Source organism: Epinephelus fuscoguttatus, linkage group LG14 (assembly GCF_011397635.1).
Source record: "Epinephelus fuscoguttatus linkage group LG14, E.fuscoguttatus.final_Chr_v1".
Lineage (NCBI taxonomy): Eukaryota > Metazoa > Chordata > Actinopteri > Perciformes > Serranidae > Epinephelus > Epinephelus fuscoguttatus.
Window position 1 is genome coordinate 34,560,327 of NC_064765.1, and position 24,647 is coordinate 34,584,973.

At 40.4% G+C, this 24,647-nt stretch overlaps 1 protein-coding gene across 5 annotated transcripts in view; it reads right to left on the reverse strand.

Annotated features, from left to right (window-relative positions):
* LOC125900935 (apoptosis-stimulating of p53 protein 1-like) overlaps nt 1–24,647 on the reverse strand; it is a 78,140-nt gene that overhangs the window by 33,125 nt on the left and 20,368 nt on the right. For 4 of the 5 annotated variants that reach the window (XM_049596241.1, XM_049596243.1, XM_049596244.1 and 1 more), the window contains exons 2-4: nt 22,433–22,580; nt 18,483–18,590; nt 14,940–15,001 (exon numbers count right to left, since the gene is read on the reverse strand). In XM_049596241.1, the coding sequence (XP_049452198.1) occupies nt 14,940–15,001; nt 18,483–18,590; nt 22,433–22,580 (318 nt within the window). Of the gene's footprint in view, nt 1–407; nt 1,176–14,939; nt 15,002–18,482; nt 18,591–22,432; nt 22,581–24,647 lie in introns of those variants that run through there. The other variant, XM_049596245.1, reaches the window with a different exon arrangement.

Below are 24,647 nucleotides of genomic sequence, written 5' to 3' on the forward strand. Positions count from 1 at the left end.
TATTGTAGAGATATGTGGATACATAATGCAACAGTGTTTGCATTGTTAACACCCTCAACACCCAAGAGTTGCTGGATTTAAAAGCCTCAATCTGACAGACTGTCATCAGTTGGACTAAAGATCACTTGTCAGTTGTAACAGTGGTCGGCAGTGTGACATTTGTGTTCTGTTGATGAAGTTTCTATCCTCTAGCCAGTGATGTGTCTTCCTTTTCTGTCTCATGATGACATGCATCCCCCAGCTACATAAAAAGTTAACAATTCTCCCGACACTTAACAACGGTGTCATGCATTCTGCTGCTCATGCTGTCAACACACTGTACGACATCCTGCAGACTGCGCTGCTGCGAGCGCCCCGGCTGACATTAACATGCAGTTTCTATCAGCTCCCCGCTGTGCCGTATTTACCTGCAGGCTGTCCCATGTGATCCTGCAGGAGCGGACTTTAATTTTGCTGCATTGTCCTTCAACAGTAAATTCCTGCACCAGATCCACCTCATTCCACTCCATCCTCACAGCGTTTCAGGGGAAACAACGGACCTGACTGGTTTCAGATAGAGAAATGTTGCCAGAGGCTTGACGGAGGGAAGCTTGGAGGGGGGGGGGGAACGAGAGCGATCCTTATCACAACTTTCCCTCTCGTCCGCCCGGTGATGTGCTGTGATTTACGACACTCTCTCCCCCTCTCCCTCTCTCTCTCTCTCCCTCTTGCTCGGCCCACGCTCCCTCCACCTCTCTCTCTCAGACAAACTCTCTCCAGCATTGGTGTGTTCTCATATGACGTGTGAAGCCCATTAATGTGACACTGCATTCAATTACTACAGTAAACAAACATGCAAAAAGACGGAGGGGAAGTCACCCCATCCCTTTTTTCTACCTCTCTCTTTCTCTCCATCCTTCCATCTTTCTCTATCTCCACTCTTCTACAGCTCCTTCTCTTCTCACATCTCCCATCATCTCTGTCTTTATCTCCCTCCACCCCTCCTTCTTCCACACCTTCCTCCATCCTTCTTAATCCCCTTCTCTTTCTATATCTACATTCCTTCATCTCTCGTTCTCTCTGTTCTTGTCATCCATCTGCAGCTGGCTTTTTGCTGCAGCGACATCCCCCTCTCTCTGTCTCTCTCTCTCTCTCTCTCTCTCTCCCCCTCACACCTCCCTCTTTTCTTCTCCCACTTTCTCTCAGAAGGGAAATCACTGCACCACAGCCTGATGGGGTTCTAGCTGCTCTCAATCAACCTCTGCGTCCTGCTCCAGATGTGTGTTATTGTGAGAAAGAAAACCATGATGATGATGATGATGATGATGATGATGTGGGGAGATTAACGGCCGGGGCAGCGTGCACGGCGATCTCATGGCACACATCCCCACCGGACAGCGTCGGACACACACGTGCGCACGACATGTATGCGCACACAAACAGACACACACTCAAATAACAGCTGACTCCTGCTGCGTCATATTGTCCTCCTCTTTTTCTCTGTCTCGCTCTCTGCAACACACACACACACACACACACACACACACACACACACACACACACGGCGACATGTGACTTAACTGCTGCGTCACACATTTTCTCTTTCACTCTGAAACAGACACACATCTGTCTGACTCAGATAAAAAAAACACACACACACACACACACACACACACACACACACACACACACACACACACACATCCAGTAATGAAAGCAGACTGGAATTTTTGCCAGTGCTGCTGTTCTGGCTGTAGGAATCTGTGGGTGTGAGCTGGCTTTGTGTGTGTTGGCTGGACATTTGCAAACATAACATGTAGGACAATTCAAAGTACCTCACTGTGTTTTATAATTAGATATTAAACATATTATCAGTAGTATTGAAACTGGGTGACTTTTATTTATATTCGTTAGACTGTTCAGGATGAAACTGATATGTCTGAACCGTTCAACTTTTCAAGTTCCCCTAAGAATAAGACTCTCTTTTCTTTCAGGTGCTTAAAACCAGTGTTCAAACCAAAGGCATTAAAATTCATTAAAACTATTGAAAGCCCTGGCTTTGAAATTATCCTGGAAAAGTTGGCAGATCATGAAAAAAAAAAAAAAAACAGTCACATTGTGATGAGGTATGACTTTGCACATATTCCTAATTAGACTGTATGGATATGTTTGGGGGTGGGGCAAAATTAATTCTTAGATGTACAACAATGCTCTCTTGAAAGACTTTATGTCTCCATGCAGAAAAGTCAATAATCAGACATTTAGAATGTAATTCTCAGCATTATGATTTCCTGTAACAACTTTATAAAACCAGACTGTACATTCCTCTGAACCCACTGGATGGTGTAACAGAGGTAAACATGTGCAGACGTTCGACAGTGTGGGGGAGTTTTTCTACAAGTTGTGTTTTGCTCGTCCCTCTCCTACGCACCTGTTGGGAAATAGATGTGCGCTTTATTCCTTTGTTCACTATTGTCTTAATAACAGATAATGGAGGTAAATTATTTAGAAAAACAAAGAAGAAAAACATAAATCATGTGTGGGACTCAACCATTTGAAGCATCAAGGCAGCAATAATTGTTTTACAGTCTCTCTAGGATGTTGCTATTGCAACAATTAATGCAAAATCAGCTAGGGATGCACAGATGTTTTATCAGTTGAACATCTGTATTGGCCAACATTCGCCTTGCTGACTGCCATTGGCCCCTCAGCAAAAAAGATGACACTCGCCGATGGCAGTGGCCAATGTTGTCACATTAAATTTGCGCAGGCTAAAAAGCAGGGCTCCACAATATCGGCCACAAAGGTAAATAAATGAGCACATACAAGAACAATACAATGACTGTTTGGCAAATGGGCTCTGTGATCCCACTGTTGTTTGAAGAAAAGCTGCTAACAAAGTTCCACTAATTCAGTGATAAATACATTTCATTTCCCATAAATTCTCCAGAATAAACGTCCCCCGTACATATGTTTATTGTGAAGCAGGAAAATGAGAAAATGTTGAGTTTTCATGCAACAACTTCACACAACTTCAAATCTGGCTGACAGCGAACATGAAACAATAAAGCAGATATCTAAAGTAAAAACAGGATGCAGGAGAGAAACTAAATTTCAAACCACAGAGATTCAGTTAGAAGCTACACAAGTACTGAGAGCTGAACACACAGAAAAACGAATTTCTCTCTGGTCTCCTGCAGACAGAGGGAAGGAGAGTCTCACAACACACAGGCTTGTTTGAGGGGGAGAAACGGGTCGTTGAGGGGTTGGCTGCGGTTGGCCATACACCACTGCTACCTGCTTGAGGGCAGGCGGCCCAGCTTTTGGGCCTACTGTGAAGAAGGTCCATCTCGACATAGCACGGCGCATCAAAATTGATAATGGAGACGCAAATTGCCGTGGCATGGCTTGACTTGACTATCCCTTACACAGCCAAAAGTGACAATGGAAAAGGCCCAAAGCAGAGTTCAAACGCACAGACTTGCTAATGTGCCCTACTCATATGCGAAAGTATTTCACATGATGTTTTTTGCAAAAATGCTGCAATTCATCAAAATCTTTCTCAGTTTTTGACTCAACATTCATTGTTGAGGCATGCGCAAAAAACAAAGTGTTCTTAATGAATTCAGCGTAATACAGGTGAGTAATTCATTTACAAATGGTTATTTTGAGGGTGAAGTATTCCTTTAAGAGTGGACTGGAGCAGAGTAAAAACAAACTATGATGTGTGGTGTTACTGAGAGGACATGCCGTACACGTAAAACAGCTTGACAACAGCTTGATAATGGTGTCAGTCCTTATTTTGTTATTGAATGCTATTCTCTGCCGCTGTATTGGTGTCAATAGATTTTCAAATCATTTCCAGGCATTTTGCTATAATTGCTCAACAGCACTGTGAAAACTGATAGTCATGTGCTAACAAGCAATCATTCAAAACTACTACATTGTAATAGTCACCACAACCATCTCATGCTGCTGCTGGTCTCTGCTCCGTGCTACAATTTCGCATATGTTTCCATCACGGTTATAATCTGAAGCACATGGGGATATTTGACCTTCTCAGTGTGTGAGTATTAGATTTCCCAACAGTGTGTACGTTCTCAGAGTTATGCACACACATACTAGACACACACAGACAAACAAAGACAGGTTGTTCTGATCATACCTCCCTTCAGTAATGAAACCCATCTCCTTCCCATCTGCTGTACGCCTCCAGTAAAAATATTCCTCCTAATCTACAATAACAGCCTGCAGACATTCCTGCAGCCCCTTCCCAACCAGAGGGGAAAACTCTGTTATCAGAACCACTCCAGTGACTAACGTTCACACAGCAGGGTGGCCTGCTGGATACAGAGATCATCATGTAACTAAGAGGTCACTTCTTTGAACTTCACCTCTGATAGCTTGTCCATCAATAGCGCATGTTCTGTTCTGACAGTGTTCATAAGCAAAGCAGGGGAGACCCTAAGCCCAATTTAGGAACAAAAGCAAGCCAACTAGCTGGATTTAAGGAATACTCACTTTATTCAAGATCTGGAGCAACACAAGACCACCCAGATTTCATCCAAACAGGGACTTCCCTACAGCTACAACATATGATATTGAGACATTTGAAAATGGAGAACCACTTACAAAAACCTCTTAATATATCCTCCATTTCCACAAAGTTTCTAAAAGCTTATTGTCAAGATTCAACAATAAATGCCTTAAAATGTGAAATATGAGTTCAAACCTAACAAATCTATGTTTTAAATTTTATGCTGAGTAACATAAATGACATTTATTGTAGTCAAACTTTTCTCACAGTATCAGCACAATGAACTTTGGCCACATCGTGTGATTCAAGTCTGCCAACGTCCCTGAACCCAGACTATCACGTAACCTACAGAAGGCATCTGTAGTGATGACATACATTGAAAATATTCATCTTAATCTACATCAACACAACCCCTGACATGTGTGTTTTGTCAAGAGCACACACACAAAGACACACCTGACTTCTTAATATATCCCTCAGCGGTTTTCTCACACACAGCTGGGTGGGGTCGAGTTACAGTTGGATCAAGAGACTTGACTGAGTGTGTGTGTGTGTGTGTGCATGTGTTAACCAAAAATGTGTGACCATCTCTGCAGTTTTTCTGAGGTTAGGGGTGAGGTTTAAGTAGTGGTCTTCCATTACAGGTCGCCTCTGAGGGCCAGTGTCTCCTGATTGGTTGGTTATTCTGGTTTATCAGACTATGTTCCAACACTCTCTTTTATAGGTGAACATGGAACTAGCATTGCCACTTTGTGAGTGTAAGCCTCTATGAACCAGTCAAATTGCAGTTACAGTTTACATCCATGACTGTCAAGACTCTGATGTAGCCATGACAGTTGAAAATGCATCAAAGAGGCTATAGATGTTGCTACAAAGAATCCACATATTCTAAAATGTGGGTGCTTCAAACACATCTTCAGCCCAGCAGCACAGGAGATCTATACAATCAGCACAGTTTCAAGGTGGACTCACAAGATTAGTGTCACCAAATCAGTATCTGACCAAATGTCTTCCCTTCTATACCTGAGAGATGTTGAATAATAGCCAGAAAAGTGTTTTGTGCTGTCACAGTGATGTTGACCTTTTGGATATAAAATCTCTTCACTTAATAATTTTATCCTATTCACATTAATGTGTAATTTTGTCATAATTAGCTTGTGAATTCTTTAGTTCTGGCAACATGTTTTGTAAGGTCACAGCGACCTTGACCTTTGACCTATGACCAACAAATCTAATCAGTTTATTTCTAAGTCCATAGGAACATTGGTGCCAAACTTGAAGAAATTTCCTCACAGTGTTCTTAAGATATAATGTTGACAACAATGAGACAGACAAGGTCACAGTGACCTTGACCTTTGGCCTGTGGCCACTAAAACCTGATAAGTTCACCTTTCAGTCCAACTGGACATTAATGCCAATTTTTTTTAAAGAATTGCTCATGGTGTTCTTTTTTTTTTTTTTAAACTTTATTTTTTCATGTTTTTTTTTGTACAAAACATGGGCAGCATCAGTGTAATGAACAGAAATAGGTATGGGTACAATATGATGCGGCTAAGTAATACAAATGCTAGCCATGTAGAGCCCTTATAGACACAAAAGAAACAACAAAAAAGGAGAGAGGAACAAAAGGTATATGTACACATATGCCTGTGCACCTGATCTCACGAGTGCACATGTTCACTTACACCCATTTGTCTAAATAGTCATACACAATCATACACAGTTGCACACATACATATGAACACTCGAAACATGAGAGAACCGTGGGGTTGCGAGTAGGTCATATGTCACATACATTACAGCAATATAGTTGCAATATTGTTTTTCTTAAAACAAAAATATATAAAGCATTAAGGTTGGTTATCACCTCTTCTTGTAATATAAGTGCTCCATTTTTCCCAGAGGGCATCACCTTTGTCCCTATGTAATCTGAGACTAAAAGTCAGTAGTTCCATTGTTTGGATGTCTTTAATTATGGCCTCCCACTGATTAACCGTGGGAGGTTCTGTGTTGAGCCATCTTCTTGTTATGGCTTTTTTGCTGGCAGCCATGAAGATTTTTAGGAGGTATCTGTCTTTTTTTGGTAATTCTGTGTCCATATTGCCCAGGTAGAATGATAAACAAGTGAAAAATTATAAAATTACAAAAATTAATTAAAATTATTAAATTATTATTTATTAAAATTATACTGCAAGACTTCACTGATAATACTTTGAACTCCTTCCCAGAAGGGTTTAAGCGTGGGACAGCTCCAAAATATGTGTGTATGATCTGCCATACCGTGTCCACACCCTCTCCAGCATGTGGGTTGTAGTCCTGTCTGTTTAGACTTTTGCTTTGGTGTTATGAAGAATCGGATATAGTTTTTCCAGGAAAAATCTCTCCATAGTTGTGAGGCTGTAGTAGTGATTTGTGTGTTAATTACATTTGTCCAGTCTTCAGAAGTAATTACAATTGCCAACTCTTTTTCCCATTTCGCCTTATATAGTTTGTTGAATGGCCTCTTAATTCAGCTATATGTCTATATAGTTCGCCAATGATCTTTCTGGACAGTTTTGTATTATAGGCTTTGATAAACATTTTGGTAATACCTGATATATTTTCCTGTATAAGTCTTTTAATGTTCTTATCAAAGTAGTGCTGGAGTTGGAGGTACCTATAGAAATCCTGCCGAGCAAGGCCATATTTATCAGATATGGTCTTGAAGTCTATAAATTCCTGGTTTTCGATGAATAGACATAATGTGGAGAGTCCTTTTCTTGTCCATTGAGTGAAGCCTCCATCATTCATACCTGGTTTGAAATCTGGGTCATGGGTTGGCCACATTAAAATTCAAATTTCTTTCTGAATGTTAAGTTGTTTCACCAAGCCAAACCAGGTTTCTATAGAGAATCTAACCCACTGGCTCTGGATATCATGTTGTTAAGCCACCACTGGGCTTCCTAAAAAACTCTGTATAGGCCTGTCTGACAGTGATAACTCAACATCTTTCCATTTTGCGAAGTAGTCTTTATTGCACCAGAGCAGCAGTGGTCTTATTTGTGCCGCTAAATAGTAATCTTTGAGCCTCGGTAAGCCCATCCCCCCACTATGCTTTGGCATCTGTAAAGTTTTGTATCTCACCCTGGGAGCTTTTCCATTCCAGATGAAGTGGGATATCATCTTATTCCATTCTCTAAACTGACTATCAGGGACACAAATGGGTAAGAACTGAAACAGATAGAGTAATCTGGGTAAAATATTTGTTTTTATTGTCATAATTCTGTTACCAAGATCTAGGGGCAGAGAGGCCCATCTGTCTAGAACCTCCTTTATATGTGAATTTATTCTCACATAGTTTTCAAAGAATAACTGTGGTATATCCTTAGTTAATTTAACGCCTAAGTATTTAATAGAGGTGGAGTCCCAGTTAAACCTGTACTTGTTTTTAATTTCTAATGATGGTACAAAATTAAATGTCAGGGCTTGTGTTTTATCAACGTTAAGGGAGTAGCCTGACGGGTGTCCATACACCTGCAGGGAATCCATTAATCTCAGGATTCCTGACTCTGGGTTTTTTAGGCTGACCAATACGTCATCCGCATAAAGACATATTTTGTATTCTATACTTTTTATTGTGATGCCCTCAAGGTCAGGATTCTGTCTTACAACCTGAGCGAGAGGTTCAATGAAAAGGTTAAAGAGCACTGGACTGGCTGGGCAGCCCTGGCGACAGCCGCGTTGCAGGTGGATAGTTTCTGAAAGGCCTCCGTTTACCTTAATTCTGGCTACGGGGGACGTATATAGTGTTTTGATGTCTTTAATGAACTTCTCATGGAAGCCAAATTTTTCCATGACTGTATAAAGAAATTCCCACCCCACCGAATCAAATGCCTTTTTCGCATCCATACTAAGTAAAATAGCTCCAATTTTTTCCTTTTTTGTGTGTTCAGTGGTGTGGAGGGATCTCCTTATGTTGTCCTGTGTTTGTCTACATTTAATAAATCCAGTTTGATCTTCGTCAATCAAAAAAGGGATCACTTCCTCCATTCTTTTAGTTAAAATAGTTGCATATAATTTATAATCTTGATTTAAAACACTGATAGGTCTGTAAGAGCCGCATTCTTTTGGGTCCTTGCCCTCTTTTGGGATCACCGAGATGGTAGCTTCCCTCCAAGACGGGGGGATGACTCCCTCCCTCAGGGTGTAATTGAAGCTTTTATGTGATATTGGTATTAATTGCTCCGTCAGTGATTTATACCATTCCCCTGGAAATCCGTCTGTCCCTGGAGACTTACAAGACTTCAGGGAGGAGATTGCCTTGTCAATTTCTTCAGCTGATATTTCTTTTGTTAATTTTTCATTTTGCAATTTCCCCAAGGAGGGCAGATCCAATTGGCTCAGAAACTCTTCTACTTTAGCAGGTTTGAACGGTGTGGGTTGGGTATATAGGGTCTGGTAAAATTTCTCGAATGCTTTCTGTATTCCCTCTAGTTTATATGTAACTTTTTTAGTGGCAGGATCCCTAATCTTATAGACTGTATTTTCTGATTGCTGTTTTCGCAGCCTCCAGGCTAACAGCTTGGATGCTTTCGAGCCTGCCTCGTAGTATTTCTGTTTTGTAAACCTGAGATTTTTCTCTACTTCATCACAGTAAATCATATCTATTTCTTATTTGAGTGGTCTCATCTGTAGAAGTAATTGTGGATCTTTACTTTTACTATGTTGTTGTTCCAGTTCTTTTAGTTGTTTCTGCAGGTTTAACAGTTTTTGAGTTTTCATTTTTTTTATGAATGCAGATTCTGATATAATTTTCCCCCGCAGGACTGCTTTGGCAGCGTCCCACAACATCACTGGGTTCACATTACCGTCATCATTGTCCTCCAAATATGTTTTTAATTCTTTCTTTAACTCATGGTGTTCTTGAGATATCATGTGCACAACAATGAGACAAACAAGGTCACAGCGACCTTGACCTTTGGCCTGTGGCTACCAAAATCTAATAAGTTTGTCCTTCAGTCTAACTGGACATTTGTGCCAAATTTGAAGAAATTCCCTCAAGGTGTTCTTGAGGTATCGTTTTCACGAGAATGAGACAGATGGGCAACCTGAAAACATCCTGTCTCAGCTACGGCTATTGCTGGTGTGGAGGCATAAAAAATCTGTTTAAATTGAAAGGGAAAGTCACACCTGATATGTGCCAGAAGTGTCATGTCAGTTCAAAAACTCAGAGAGACTGAACACCCCTACAAGTGTAACAATGTGATGCATCTTCCGTTCAAAGCCATCAGTCTGCCACCTCTTACAGCTGTCACCAAGTCTCACAATCAAACTCTAAACAAAATCATAACCAAAGCACTGATCTTGTTAAATGTGTGCACTACTCATTAGACAGACATAAACACACAGTAACACTGTGAGCTGTCTGACCTTAAAAGGAGCATTTGTTCCCCACAACTTTCTGTGCAAATCACCTACCACCTCATTAAAATCCTGCTGGCCTCTGACCAGATCACTAGATGCTAATAGCTAATTATGCACTCTGAGCAGACAATGCACACCAAAGTATCCTGACTACTCTTCCAGCACAGTTGGCAGAGGAAAATGTCTGCATTGTGTGTTCCTGCAAAGTATGTTTCATACATATCAACATTTCTTAAGTGATACAGTTCAGATGACATGTAAGCAGACTTTCTCAGAGTGTGACACCTAGGCAGGAAAGCTGTCAAGAGCACTGTTAAAAACCATGCAAGTTTTTTCATGCATTTTGAAGGCGACATTTGTGCATTTCCAGCAGTGGTTGTTGCAACAGTAGCTGGGTATTTTTTAAGGTGAGGTGGGCACATTTCCAGCTGGAGGTTGTGGGGATGAAACTCTGTAGTTTGAGCCAAAATATGTTGTTTTCCTAACCATAACCAAGCTTTATTTGTGCCAGAACTTAACCACACCTTAACTACAGTGCTGGCACAACATGAAATCTAAAAATGAAATGTAATGTTGCAACATACTGACAACAAATGTAACATATCTGTGGTTTGTAGAACTGTACAATGCCAATATTTATTCTGACAACTGGGTCAGCTTTTCTGAGGCAAAGAATGGCATCAACACAGTCTGGTTTCCCATTGGAAGAAAGGAGGGAAGACTAACTTGTTCTGAATTTCTGCAGCCTTGTTTCAGTTATGGTAGAAATACATATTGCTGCGGTGACTAATGACATCAGTATTGAGATGAGTGTTGAATTACAAATCTAAAACTGCTGCACACTAAAAAACACACACGCACAACTGTCAGCAGTGTCATGTTTACATCACTCTGTGGGAAGAGACAGCATCTGGTGTGTGTGTGTGTGTGTGTGTGTGTGTGTGTGTGTGTGTGTGTGTGTGAGAGTAAGTGGGAGCTTTTGGATATGATTATATAGAGCCAGTCACACCCTGACTTGGAGTCATGCATCCACACACACACACACACACACACACACAGCAAAATAACACTGGCAAGCCCAAACACAAATGGCCAAAAGACGCCACACCGTCCAGTTGAAACCACACTGACCTAAACACACACTACTCTGATGGTGTGACACTAACACACACTCACACACTGTAGAAACACACTGCCAGCAGTCCCGCCCTGACACATAGACAAACTGCTGGCCTGCCTGCCAATGTGTGTGAGTGTAGTTTGGATTATGAACAAAGAAAAAAAAAACTTAAAGTATAAAGAAAGTAGAGCACACTAACACACAAAACACATTTCAAAGTCACCTCTACATTCACTCCTATTTACAGTTATTCAAGTGTTCTATTATGTATGACACGCTGATGTGAGAAGAAGGCATAAGAGTGTAAGGTGGGTAGAAAGTGTAAAGCAAACACACACACTCTTTGTTGAGCTTCACACAGACACTGTCACACACACACACACACACACACACACACACACACCTACAGAAAAGAAACACATTCCCAGAACTCACCCCCACGCTCCTGTCTTGTCTCAAACTCTTTGTCTTTGCTTTAAACCCAACGTGTAAAGGTAGAGGACGAAGAAAGACAGACACCTCAAGACAACTGTGAAGGAGTGCGCCAAGTGAGAGGAAGAGGAGAGGGAGGAGGAGCTGTTTGGCTAGCTAACAATCCTCTTAGCCTGGTTATGTCATGGGACCAAGCTAATCCTACCTTCACTGACTGACCAACACATGCACACACACACACACACACATACACAGTGGCTGACTAACCAGCAGACTGACCAACACAGAGACATGCATGCAAACATGGTCGCTGACTGGCTAACCGAGGCCTCACGGACATGTACAAAGCAGTCTAGTCTGGGTTTGAATACAATAGCAACCGAGGTTGAAAATAGCTGTTAGTGATAAATAAATAGTTGCTAGCATGAGGTCAGCTGCTCTTTTTACCATATGACTCATTATTTTGTAGAGACGATAACAGGATAACAGGATAAAGCAAGCTAGCAAAACAACATGTTTAGCAAACGGCAACGACAAAAGGCTAATTCCTATTTACTCTTTACTCTCTGTGAATAAACATACAGTAATTATACTGTACATGGAGTGTGTACTACGTGTGTGTGTGTGTGTGTGTGTGTGTGTGTGTGTGTGTGTGTGTGTGTGTGTGGGTCCTCACATGGTTCTTACTGGTAGATAACTATAACATCATCACTGTCGCTAATCCATGTGCTAATCCGTTAGTCTGCACCCAGACAGATACATAGACACCACCGTACCCATACATCATATTGTAAATATGTGAATACCCACACACACACACACACACACACTGAAACATTTTTAATATGTTATTCACATGCCCTGGATGACACTACTTTAAGATTATAGCCTATAAGATGCAAACACTGGTGTCTACACTTGCACAATGGACACAATTATTATTCCAAAGTTCACAGGGTTCCGAACTCCGGTCTTCTGGGGAAAGTCCTGTGTTTTGTGACCCGCCCACCACCCCAACCTGCAACTTTACCAGACAGCTTCCTCCTTGATGCTTTATTCCTGTCAGTGCTTTGATCACATGTTCACAGCCTTCCCAAACATGTGGATAACACATTAATTACTAGCTCCATATGTACAAATTTGCTTGTAACATTAATGCTTTTCACTTGAAGTTTGCCAAATATCACAACGAGCAATTTAAGATTATATTAAAGGAGTATTTCAATATGGGGAAATGAAGAAACAGCTTTACATAGCCTGGCTCTGTCTTAAGCACCCTTAAAGCTCACATTTTTTACTCTTGGACAGGGCTAGGCTAGCCGTATCCACCAGTTCCCTGTGCGTATGTTATGCTAAGCAAAGCTCAGTATTCATTTTTTTAAGAATTCGCTTCATTAAGAAAGACAATGACAAGATGGCACAGATGTCATTAAACACTTCCTATGACTAGTATCAATATGCAATAGCGTAATGTTACTATGGCTAGATTTAGGAAAACAAACAAGGTGATGACGTAGGTGTACCTTAAAATGACTCAATATTCACCCAAAGTTCACAGGGTTCCAAACACCAGTCTCCTGGGGAAAGTCCTGTGTTTTGTGACAAACCCACCACCCCAACCTGCAACTTTACCAGACGGCTTCCTTCTTGATGCTTTATTCCTGTCAGCGCTTTGGTCACATGTTTGCAGTCTTCCCAAATATGTGGATAACATATTAATTACTAGCTCCATATGTACAAATGTGGGTGCATTACTTTTCCTAGAAAAGTGTACGAACACTGCATTAAAGAAGCCTGGTACACACAAGTGTCTGATATGCACTTGTGTCCGTGTGTGTGTATGTTTATGTGTGTGTGTGTGTGTTTGACATTGGACTAAGACGGAGGGCCCTATTTTACATCCGTCACAAAGTGTTGCACAGCCCAACTTTCATTGCTAGTTTCACACTGATGCAGTTATTTTCACCTAACTGTGCGCTTGAGGGTGTGTAGGTCTTAAAATGAGGTGTGGTCAGGGGCATTGTTGGTGCATTGTTCGTCTGAGGCAGCAGAGAGCGATTGCGTCATTGACCAACAAAACCCTGGTCTAAAGACAGAGTGGCGCAGTATTTTCCTGCTATTTAAAGGACGTATTATTCAGATAGTAAGACGCTCCTACAGAGGCGGGTTCACTCTGCTTGTTACACACACAGGGACACGCGGATGGGTTGCTGGTAGGTGAAATAAGACATCCATAATGAGGAAAATATTAATGACATTCTGTAAAATGTCAACATAGCAGCGATCAGAGCAGAGCTGCAGAGCTGCTGTCTGATTCTTCATTAAGAGAGACACTGTGTGCATGCAATGTACGAGGAGCAACGTAACTTCATTGAGTATTTCAGAAGTTAAAAGTTTAGTTATGTTTTCTCTGCCAAGTTTATAACTACAGTTTTCAGTTTTGATCTCGTTGCAATGACATTACTGCTCTTACTGCAGTACTCAGCAGAAAACTGCTCCCTGCTCAGATTTGAGTCCAACATGTAAACAGCGATGCACCAAGTCCAGGCACTCTTGGCTTTTAAAGAGCAAGAAACACTCTGATTGCTGGAATTCACGTTACACCCACACCAATTTACTGATAAAGGGAAAAATTACAACCCTCTTTGCCCCTTGTGCCTCACTTTGGGCCCAGATTATGCACCGTTTAACTAGCAAAAGCAGAGTTGGACACGCTCTAAATCCACTTTTGCCATGCACTTCAGACCATGTAGTATAGACTGTTTGAAAAGGTCCCAAAGACTCAATTAAAAAATAGCTACAAATGTTACACTACTAAGCAAAATGTCTCCTTGCTGTGGCTTCGTTTCAACCTTTTCCCAAAATATCAAACTATTCTTTAAAGATTGTTTGCATAATACAGCTTTAACTCTTGAGACCCCTTAAAAATGAATGTACACATTTGTCCCTTAGGGTGTTTCTAGGTTTAAGGGGGCTTGTTTTGGCAATAGGTTCACATATCTCAAAGGTAAAACACAGGGTCTGATGAACAGAGTTTTTTCTATACTTAAAGGTACTGGTATTCTGGACATTAAGGTTTAGAGATACAATAGCATTTGGTAGATCTGACTTTTCTCATGCTCTGAAGGCACAGCCTATAAACTATACGTGTGTGTGTGTGTGTGTGTGTGTGTGTGTGTGTGTGTGTGTGTGTGTGTGTGTGTGTGTATCACATTGATCACGGCAGGATAAATTCAGGTACAGGCCTTCGCCACAGACGTATACTGTAGATGCTGGAGACAAACTGAAGCTTTCAGCAGTATCATTAGCAGTGTAGAGATCTTTATATAGACAATGCACAACAGATCCTGGACGTTGAGACTTAGCTAATTAGAGATGCATAACGCAGCCTGTCCTGCACCCTCAGCCCAGCCAAGCCCAGCTCCAGTGTGTGTGTACGTGTGTGTGAGTGTGTGTGTCCCCACCTACCCTGTCATTAGCACTCTCTGTTGCTTCTGTGGTCCAGCTCTGCTCCAAAGGCTGCGGACTTCCTGAATATAAATGAACAATGAAACATGAAATATTGAAATGAAAACGGGCAGAGGTGAGTGAAGCCTTGCGGCGTGGCAGACTGCTCAACATGCGACTGACTGCCTTGGCCTTTAATAACCATTCAACGTGTGTAAATTAGCTTAAAGACAAATGAAGGGGCAACATCGGTCTTAGGGTGAGGAAAGTCACATGTCCTTTACAGTGCATATAAAATATAAATTAACTATTACCATCAAAATGGTTATGTATTGCAAATATATTGATACTTTTTTTTTACAGTCTTTCATAGTGTGTCTTACTTATCAATCATGTTTATGTGTCAGTATTCTACAATGCACTCTGGTGAAGTGTGTGTCCTTGTTAGCCCTGTCCTTATTTATATTCTGTCTTTCTTCAGGATGCAGTGGATGTTGCTGGCAACTTGCCTGCTATAACAACACTGAAACACAGAGGACAAGGTGTTGCAATAAAAATGACTCTGCAAAGGATATATATGGCTATGACAGAAGATCAAAAACATCTGTAAAAAATATATTTTTAAAGTTATGGCTAAAGACAAAAACAAATTAAAGGGATGGTTCAGATTTTCTGAACTGGGGTTGTATGGCGTACTTATCCATGGAAAGTTTATTAAATCCAGTAGATGTCAGTCAACACGCCCCCAATTTGGAGAAGCAGGCTGGAGTCTAGCATGGAAGCTAAACAATGTACTGCTGTGGATGGAGGTTCAGCAACAAAATGTATTTTAGTTGCCTAAAACAGCTAAAACAAAATCAATATCAGTTTAATTTATGCTACATTTAGAATATTTTCCCTGGTATACCTTAATGTCAGACAGTGATTTCCAAGGTAAAATGAGGCCACTATATCGCTCTCTTCAAAGCCAGACTCCATTTAGAAAAGCAGTGATTTAACATTGCTGAAAACGGGAGCTACTGCCCTACTGCTGCCTCTAACAGTTAGAGGTTAGTGTTTTTGTTTGAAATTGGTGTTTAAAAGGGTTACTTTGGATTCACCAAAATCACAAAATACCACAAACTTACTAAGTGTTCAAAGCAATGGTAGACCAGCAGTTCCCGTGTTCAGTGAGGTAAAATTACTGTTTCTGTCAGTGGAGTTTGGTGGCTATGATGAGAGCACAGACAGGGAACTGATGCCTTCAGCAGCATCGCATCAGAACAGGCTGTCTGATGGCAAAATGGCAAAAATAAGTTTTGTTCCTGGCCTCCATCCATAGCAGTACGTTGCTTAGCTTCTGTTTCAGATTCCAGCCCGCTTCTACAAACTGGGGATGTGCCAACTGACACTGGCTATATGTAACAAACTGACTATGGATAAGGACCCTATACAACCTCACTTCAAAAAAATCCAAACTATCCCTTTAAATTCATTCATTCATTCATTCATCTTCCAACCGCTTCATCCTCTTGAGGGTAGCGGGGGGGCTGGAGCCTATCCCAGCTGACATCGGGCGAGAGGCAGGGTACACCCTGGACAGGTCGCCAGACTATCGCAGGGCTGACACATAGAGACAAACAACCATTCACGCTAACATTCACACCTACGGACAATTTAGAGTTATCAATTAACCTAGTCCCCAATCTGCATGTTTTTGGACTGTGGGAGGAAGCCGGAGTGCCCGGAGAGAACCCACGCTGACACGGGGAGAACATGCAAACTCCACACAGAAGGGCTCCCACGCCGCGAGTGGAATCTCCCTTGCTTTATCTATACCTCACTCCACCTTTCTCCCTGTGTATAATCTATAAATAGCATCATTCCTTTGAATTCTACTAAGACCAGACAGGCTCAATCTGGGCTAATCCCACACGGCTCTGAGTTTCACCTCCAGTCAATAGAGCAGTCAGTGCAGTACTTAACATTCAACTGAGCTGATAAAATAGTATCTTACATTCAATAGATAACTTAAAACAGTATTTACATTCAATTAAGCAGTTATTTAATTGCTGTAGATTTAACAGAGAAGCTATCACACAACACTATGCTAATAATAAAGAGTGAGTTGTGGTGACAGGAAGAAAAACAGCATCATTAGTTGCAGTGGGGCTGAATTCACTTACGACTAATGAATTACCTCTGTTCCATCCCAATACAAACATTTCACTCTCCATTACAAGGCTGATTATTTGGTAGAAGAGTGGTGTATGTGTGTCCTTGTGTGGGAGGTGCAAACTTGCCACAGGCACCTTCAAGGAGCCACAGAGGGCAGATGATGTTAAATTAGCCTGGGAGAACGTATTACATTTGGGCAATGTGTTGCTTGTGGGTCTTAGAGAGCAACTGGAAGGTTTAAGAAGTGGTTTTGTGATAATAGGTGAAGAGCCAACAACAAGCTGGCAGCAAACTGCAGGGACAGTTTGCGTGCTGCAGGGGGACATCGACCAGCCATTGACAATTACATGTTGAATGGCATTTATTCATATCAAAACCACGTCTGTATCACAGTCTGGTGCTGGAGGACCAGAGCGAAAGAAGACTCTTTTCTCCACAGCAGGCGGCCAAATGAACTGCTGCTCTTTTTATCTGACTCTCGATCTCACCCTGCTGCTCCTAAACCTATTACAGATCTGCTGGCACATGAATCGTGACTGGGTGGAAAATGACAGGAATAGAAACTTGTGGTAAATTCAGTTTTTTTGTCGACACAGCATTCGATAGGAATGAGAACAGGTGGAGCATAAACTGTTTAAATAAAGGTTTAGATACGGATACTAAAGCTCAGATATCAGAACACACACGGGAAAAACTTAATGGCCTCCATGACTCAGCCAAGTTTAAAGAAATCTGGCTATAAAAAATTGTTATGATTAATTTATTATTCACAATATACCTCGCAGTTCACAAGCATATGATAATGAATGGTAATTATGTTTTTAATGAATGGGGGGAGGATGAGAACACACCAGCAGGTGGTGAGGTTGTCCTGTCCCTGCAGGGAGTACTCAGTAAAGCACACCAGTGCTACAGTACAGTGACGCTGCTACAGCAGCAGTCCAGCAGTCATTTATTCATTCTTTTGTGCTGAATAAGTTTTAACGAAAACCACCCACCATGGCCATTTTGGTTTAATTATAATGCTGAATCTATTGTGAACTGGTGTATTTTACATGTTGACCAAAGCATGAGCAATTCAAACAGCTATTTTGGCAGAATATCAACTGACATTTCTGCAGCAGACCAAACACTTTCCTGCCCTCATCTCTGCCCCCTCCCCTACAGATTTACCCTGTTCATGTTATGTAACACTAATCATCTTATCTGGCTAATTACTGACCTCACCTCTCAACCTCACACACACCACTGGCTCTCTGTGTCTGTAAGTTTCACACACGGGAGAGTGAATGTTGCTCAATACTGAGAGGAAAAATCTATCTGAAAGCTAATCTTGTCAGTCAGTTATTATATTAATACAAGAAGTTTGGGTTGGAATCAACCTGAAGTGTGTTTGTTTTGCTGTACCTTGTGTCCAGGAGGGGCAGTGTCTGAGGTAGAAGCTGACCTCCGGCCTCCTGGCTCCCCACTGCTGGAGAAGATCCAACAATAACACCTCCTGAGGGAGAACACGCTCTGAGAAGAGACAGAGGGGGAGAAAATGTCAGCCAAACCTTTACAGATTGTGTCTTACTGTGAATTATCCAAAGACATACATTTAACAACATATTTTTTCATTTCCCATTGACAAGTACACTGTCTGAAGAACCTCAGAATCAGATGAATTTTTGCTTTCATGTAAAGTTCTTTAAATTATCATTATCATTGTTATTATTACTTGCCTTTGGATGATTTGATGTTATTTTACAAACTCATTCCATGCAGCCAAACATTGTTCAAACTCACAGATGCGTATCGTATTTTAAACTTAATATGCAAAAGTTATAAAATATGCTAAATATATTGAGTTGAATTTCATGAAAATGTGTGTAAGTCAGTTGTGTACTGACATTATCACAAATGTTTCCAACAATGTACAAACTAAGACAAATCTGTGATTTTATTCAAGAAACAGTGCCTTTTAATCGGTCACAAGTCAATAGAGACCCCTTGAGTTGCTCTAACTTGTGGGGAAACACAGGAAACGCTGGATGATGCGTCACTGTTAACTGTACAATGTCACAGAATTTTACTCAATAATAGTAATATAGCAAAAGCCAACACAAAAACAACAAATCTGTCTGCCTTACAAGGTGTTCTCTGCATTAGCAGCTACTTCAACAACTCCCGCTCCTAAGCTACACACATACAAACTCAAACTTGCAGGAATAGCAACCCTCCCTCCTAAAATCTCCACCAATCACAGGTGTGTATCTCACACAAAACTCACACAGTAGCTACCACAACAGACGTTTTTACTGTAGGAGAAAACATATTCTTAACAGTGACAGCCCATACAGTTAACATCACGTTACCCAGTCTGTTTCTATATCTTTCAATACTGATTTCGCTGATTACAATGTGCTACTATGACAAGTGGCTCATGCCAGCCACCAGGCCAATGTGTGCAGGAAAGTTGCGATGTTACAACAACATGCTCAAAAAGTTATTCTTAGTATTGATTGTTTTGACCATGGATAACAGTGCTGAGCTACCCCACAACTGATTTCGCATTACATTCCAATGTCTAAGTATTCTTAAGAATTAAAAGTCCATTACTCTTTGAAAGCATGTGCTTGTTCAAATATGCTATTATAGTGTCATTATATCAGTAGCATAAAATGGTTATAACACTAATATTATTACTGCAATTATTTGTGGAACAGCATATCATCATATCAGTGACAGACCTACTCACATTACTTGCATAACTTTCATAAGAATTAAATAAAAGTTTAGTTATTTTTATTCACGTAACTTGAATACAACTTCAACATATCAACTTATCCATCCATGAACTAGGGTTGCAGCGATATAAAGGTTTTAAGGTATACGGTGATATACTGTAAAACTGACGATCATCGTGCTGTATCCATTGGCTAATCTACGATATTGAAAATAAATGCAACTGGATGGAGAATCTCAACTATATTTTAGTTATTTTCAAAACAGAGACTTTTTACACACACTTCAGTTGAAAAAATTGTTTCAGTATATATATATAATAATAAAATGTTTGTTCAACCAAAGATAACCCTTCTGTTTTCATTCATTTAAGGGTCATTCTGACTGATAATAATAATTCTTTAAATAATTTCTGAGACCATTATCTATTATGAAAATCTTGTACCGTGGCAACTGTGAACATGATTTCTGCCTGAGTGACATCAGATAGTTTGCCATCAGCAATGGCGGTTATTTAACAACAAAGGCAACAGCTCCCATGATCCCACGATACGTCATGACATCATCAAAGTCTGACTTTTGTTAATGTTGTGATTGACAGTCCCCTAACAGCAGAAATGACATATTATGCTTTTAAAGATGAAATTTTAAAGGAAACTGGACGTTAAGTGGTTCATTACACACCACAGAACTTTATGTTGTTTTTCTATATTTTTAAAGCCTTACTCCATGATAAACAATGTAAACAAAGGGTTAAACGATCCCACAAAAAATGGCCTTTAATGGCAGACACTTTGACTGGCACAAGATTGTGTTTATTATTGATATTTTTATCTATAGCTCAAACTCTTCAATCATCTCTGTGAATATTTACATATTTGTGTAGTTAAAGCAGACAATTTGAAAAGAAGTAAAAGTTCATTTATATCTGTGTTTTGTAGAAACCCAGCAGCAATATGCTCACAGCAAAATACATCAATCCATAGCTAACAATACACACGTAGACAATGGCTTAGCACTCACACACACACACCAGTCGTGAGGCCAGTTGTGGCCTTGAGGCATGGCCTCTCATCACACAGTAACACAATTTATACCACCATCTATTATGTACTGCTTCACAGCGTCAACCTCTGAGAAACAGTGCAGTATTGGAGCCATTTATAGCCCGTCTGACCGCTCAGTCACACCACAGTGCTACATTAACACACTGTGTTGTTATGTGCATCCTACTTCGACAGCTATGATTGAATGAATGTAGGCCACACTTTAATGGATACAGTGGCTCTCAGTGTGTGCATGTGATGGACTGGTCTATTCAAGTTTACAATGGCCGACAGTATACAGAGGGCACTTAGCTCTATTGATTTCACAAGGTGTAGCAGTGATACAGGTCTGACTGTGTTTACAATCAGCTTCAAAGCAAACGATCTTGGCCTGTGATTATCCTGCCATATAATTCCAGATTATAATCATGTGAATACTCTAATGCACTAAAAGACTGTCAATAGTAATTATATTAGTAGTGGTCATGGTGATGAGTGATGAGTTATTGGTATTATATTGTGTTAATGGAGCTTTAGTGGGTTAATGCTTCACTATTTTAAACCCAAAAAAGAGGAATATGTAGATACATTATGACAGACTCCCAAAATAGTAATTCCCAATACCTTTCACTGTGTGTTAAAAATTAATTTGGAGTCATGTCAGTTTATCTCTTCTTATTATCACCTAGCAGTCTGTTGGTGACTTGTGTGCATAGACCGATATGTTAATGCTCCAGTTGAGCTCACATGCTGCAGCAAGTTGATGCTTCGAGGTGGATGCTAATGGAAAACCATGTCATTTACAAGAGTTTATCATCTGCATGGATGGACACTTACTGCTGATTTTATTTTACCTTTCTCGATTATTCTTGTCGTCTTTTATCATTCCTCCTGTTTTAAAGCTGCAGTTTGTAACTTTTATTGATAAAAAACAAAAATAAAAAATTAAAAAAAAACTCACGTTCCTCTCCGTTCCTGTAGTGCATCTGATGGCAATTGCTAGAATCCACAGCACATGAATTGAAACAACCAATCAGCTATAAAATGAGACAGTTTACTCCAGGGGCTGATGCTTTGTTTTGGCTTGACTGTTTCCATTATGGTGACCAGGGCACAAACATTCTCATTTAACAGCTGAACAGTGCACTAAAATATGTTTCTGACAACATCTGAGGTGAGAAATAGGCAATGCAGTAACAGCATGTTAATCCATATTTGATCAGTGCTGCCTTATTTGACAGTTTGATCACAGTTAAAGAGCAGTGATTGACATGATGAACAACTGCGTTCGAGACTCCTCAGCTCTGATTGGTTGTTTTCATTTAGCTGCAGTGAATTCTAGCAAATGCTATTAGAAACACTATGAGCAGGAGGAGGGACATGATTTTTTTCATATATTATCTGTCTTATGTGGTACTGAGTGGATGTAGTGAGAGTTTCAGCAAATATGAGTTATTTTCATAGAAGCTACCAACTGTAGCTTTGTTATAAATATGTTCACAATGTCTATTATAATTTTATATATAATCTCATATATGTGGGTGGATGGATGGATGGATGGATGGATGGATGGATGGATGGACTCACCATGCCCATTCCATACTTCAGCCAGGTGACACTCCCCCTCGCCAGCTTCTTTGCAATATTCGACCACGTCAATCACTCTGGTTGCCGGAGTAACTGGGACCTCAGTTAGCATCTGCTGGGTGTCATTGAGGTAAACTGTCAGGATCACCTAAAACCATAGAAACAAACATGAAAAAAGGGACAGCTGGCAGAGTGGGATGATGGGTGGCACGGGTGTGATGTTTTGACATGTTATACTTGCAACCCACTGTGGGAGATATAAAAAGTAGCTGATAGCAGTTATCAGCTAACTCAAAGAAAAAGATGAGCAGCCAAAAAACGTCAGGGAGCTCCTTACCCTCAGAGCAGAGGATGAGATCAGCCACCATATAATAGGGATGGTAAATGATTGTTATCACCATGTTAATGCCATTGTTATTGTTTATAAAGCGCTGCCATCATGTATGTATGTATATGTCACACTAGAGGCAGACACTGTCGTGTTACATGTCACGCCTGTCATGCCTCTTCTGCTTCGGCAAGGTGCACATTCACATTAAAGTGGAAAATCCAGCTGAAAACACAAAGACAGTGAAGATTGGCTTAAATAAACCACCTCTGCAGGCAGCTGAAGGTACATTAACATACAGAATGTGACTGCAAAGTGTCTCCAATGCACATAGATCAAGACAATCTGCATTAAATCCAATCAGGAACAGCCCATTTACATCCAGGAGGTTTAAGGCAACTTGGCCTGAAAGGCAACATAACAACCTGAGCTGCAGATGTGACTTTAATCTGATTAAATCATCAAAACATCAAGATACAACATATGTTAATGTCAAGTGATATGAAGGCCACTGCCACTGAGGTCTCTGGGAACGGAAATGAAGCAGACTATGTGTCAGCAGCCACTGATAACAGCAACTTGTAACAGGATACAGCAATCCATCTGACTTGACAACACATTGATCACAGCTTTAATTACCTATCAATAACTGCTTGCATACAGACAAACAATTCCCTCTGGGCTCAAGACAAAGGTTTAACCTGGTCTAATTTTAATAAAATCAAAATGTAATTAATTTTATCTCACCATATTTAGTCGAAAACTTTCAGAAATGAAGTTTATCCAATTCTTTATTTAGTTTAGACTAATAGATCGAAGTAGAAGTATAGTATATTGCCAATATTATTACTATAAAGTTTTGGATTGGTTTATCATTTTTAAATCCGAGAGACCATCAATGTAAGGCATCCGTTGGTACCAAATGTGTCATGCTAGCTTGTGGTATTGCTCCAAAGTTAGGCTCAATTTTGGCAAGGGAAAGACTGACATGGCCATTTTTACAGGGGTCCCTTGACCTCTCACCTTAAGATATCTGAATGAAAATGGGCTCTGTTGGTACTCATGGTTCTCCTCTCTACAGATACACCTAGTTTATGCTAGTCCCATGCAGTTTTGGGCAATAACCGTAGAGTTTTTTGCATGCAGAAAAAATGTATTACTTTCATCCATTCTTAAAATAGTGTACTTGGATATTTCTGCGTACCAGGGTCCCCAGAAAGTCTTGGAATTGCATAAATTGGGTATGACTGGAAAGCTAAGACTTTTAGATTCAATGAACCCAGTTTTATTTGTGTGTGATGATGTTTGCCTCTATACTAGCCATTTAATTGTCGGGGGACCATTTATTAACCTTGACCTCAATGTATAAAATGACGTATTGTGACCTCCAGAATAATCACAGCCTCATGAAACTTCACAAGCACAAAACAAGAGACCCCAGTCATTTAAAGGATGTTTGGCTTTCATAGGTATATCGACAATAAGGGGGTTCCTCAGCATATTCCAGAACAGAAATGCTCCCATTAAGTCCTTGATTCTTGACCATTTTAATCAATTTTCAAGTGGTCAAAAAATATTAAATTCTGCACAAAATCTGTATAACAAATGTTACCAGCCCATAAATTGCTGCAATGGTCAACATATACTTCCATCATAATTCTAAACCTTTATACACTCTAAACTTTACAAGTTTGATCAGCGCCTAACCAAACAATATGTTTGATAAAATATGCTGAGCTGTGTCTCAAATTAATCTTCAGGTTCCTAGCTTTCAGATGATGTTTCATCACATTCTCATTCCCAACTGTTGAAATATCAACGCTTCGTTTGTTGCCCTATGCATCAAACTGTGATGCTCTAGTACCACTTCAGCGTCAGTTTTGGATG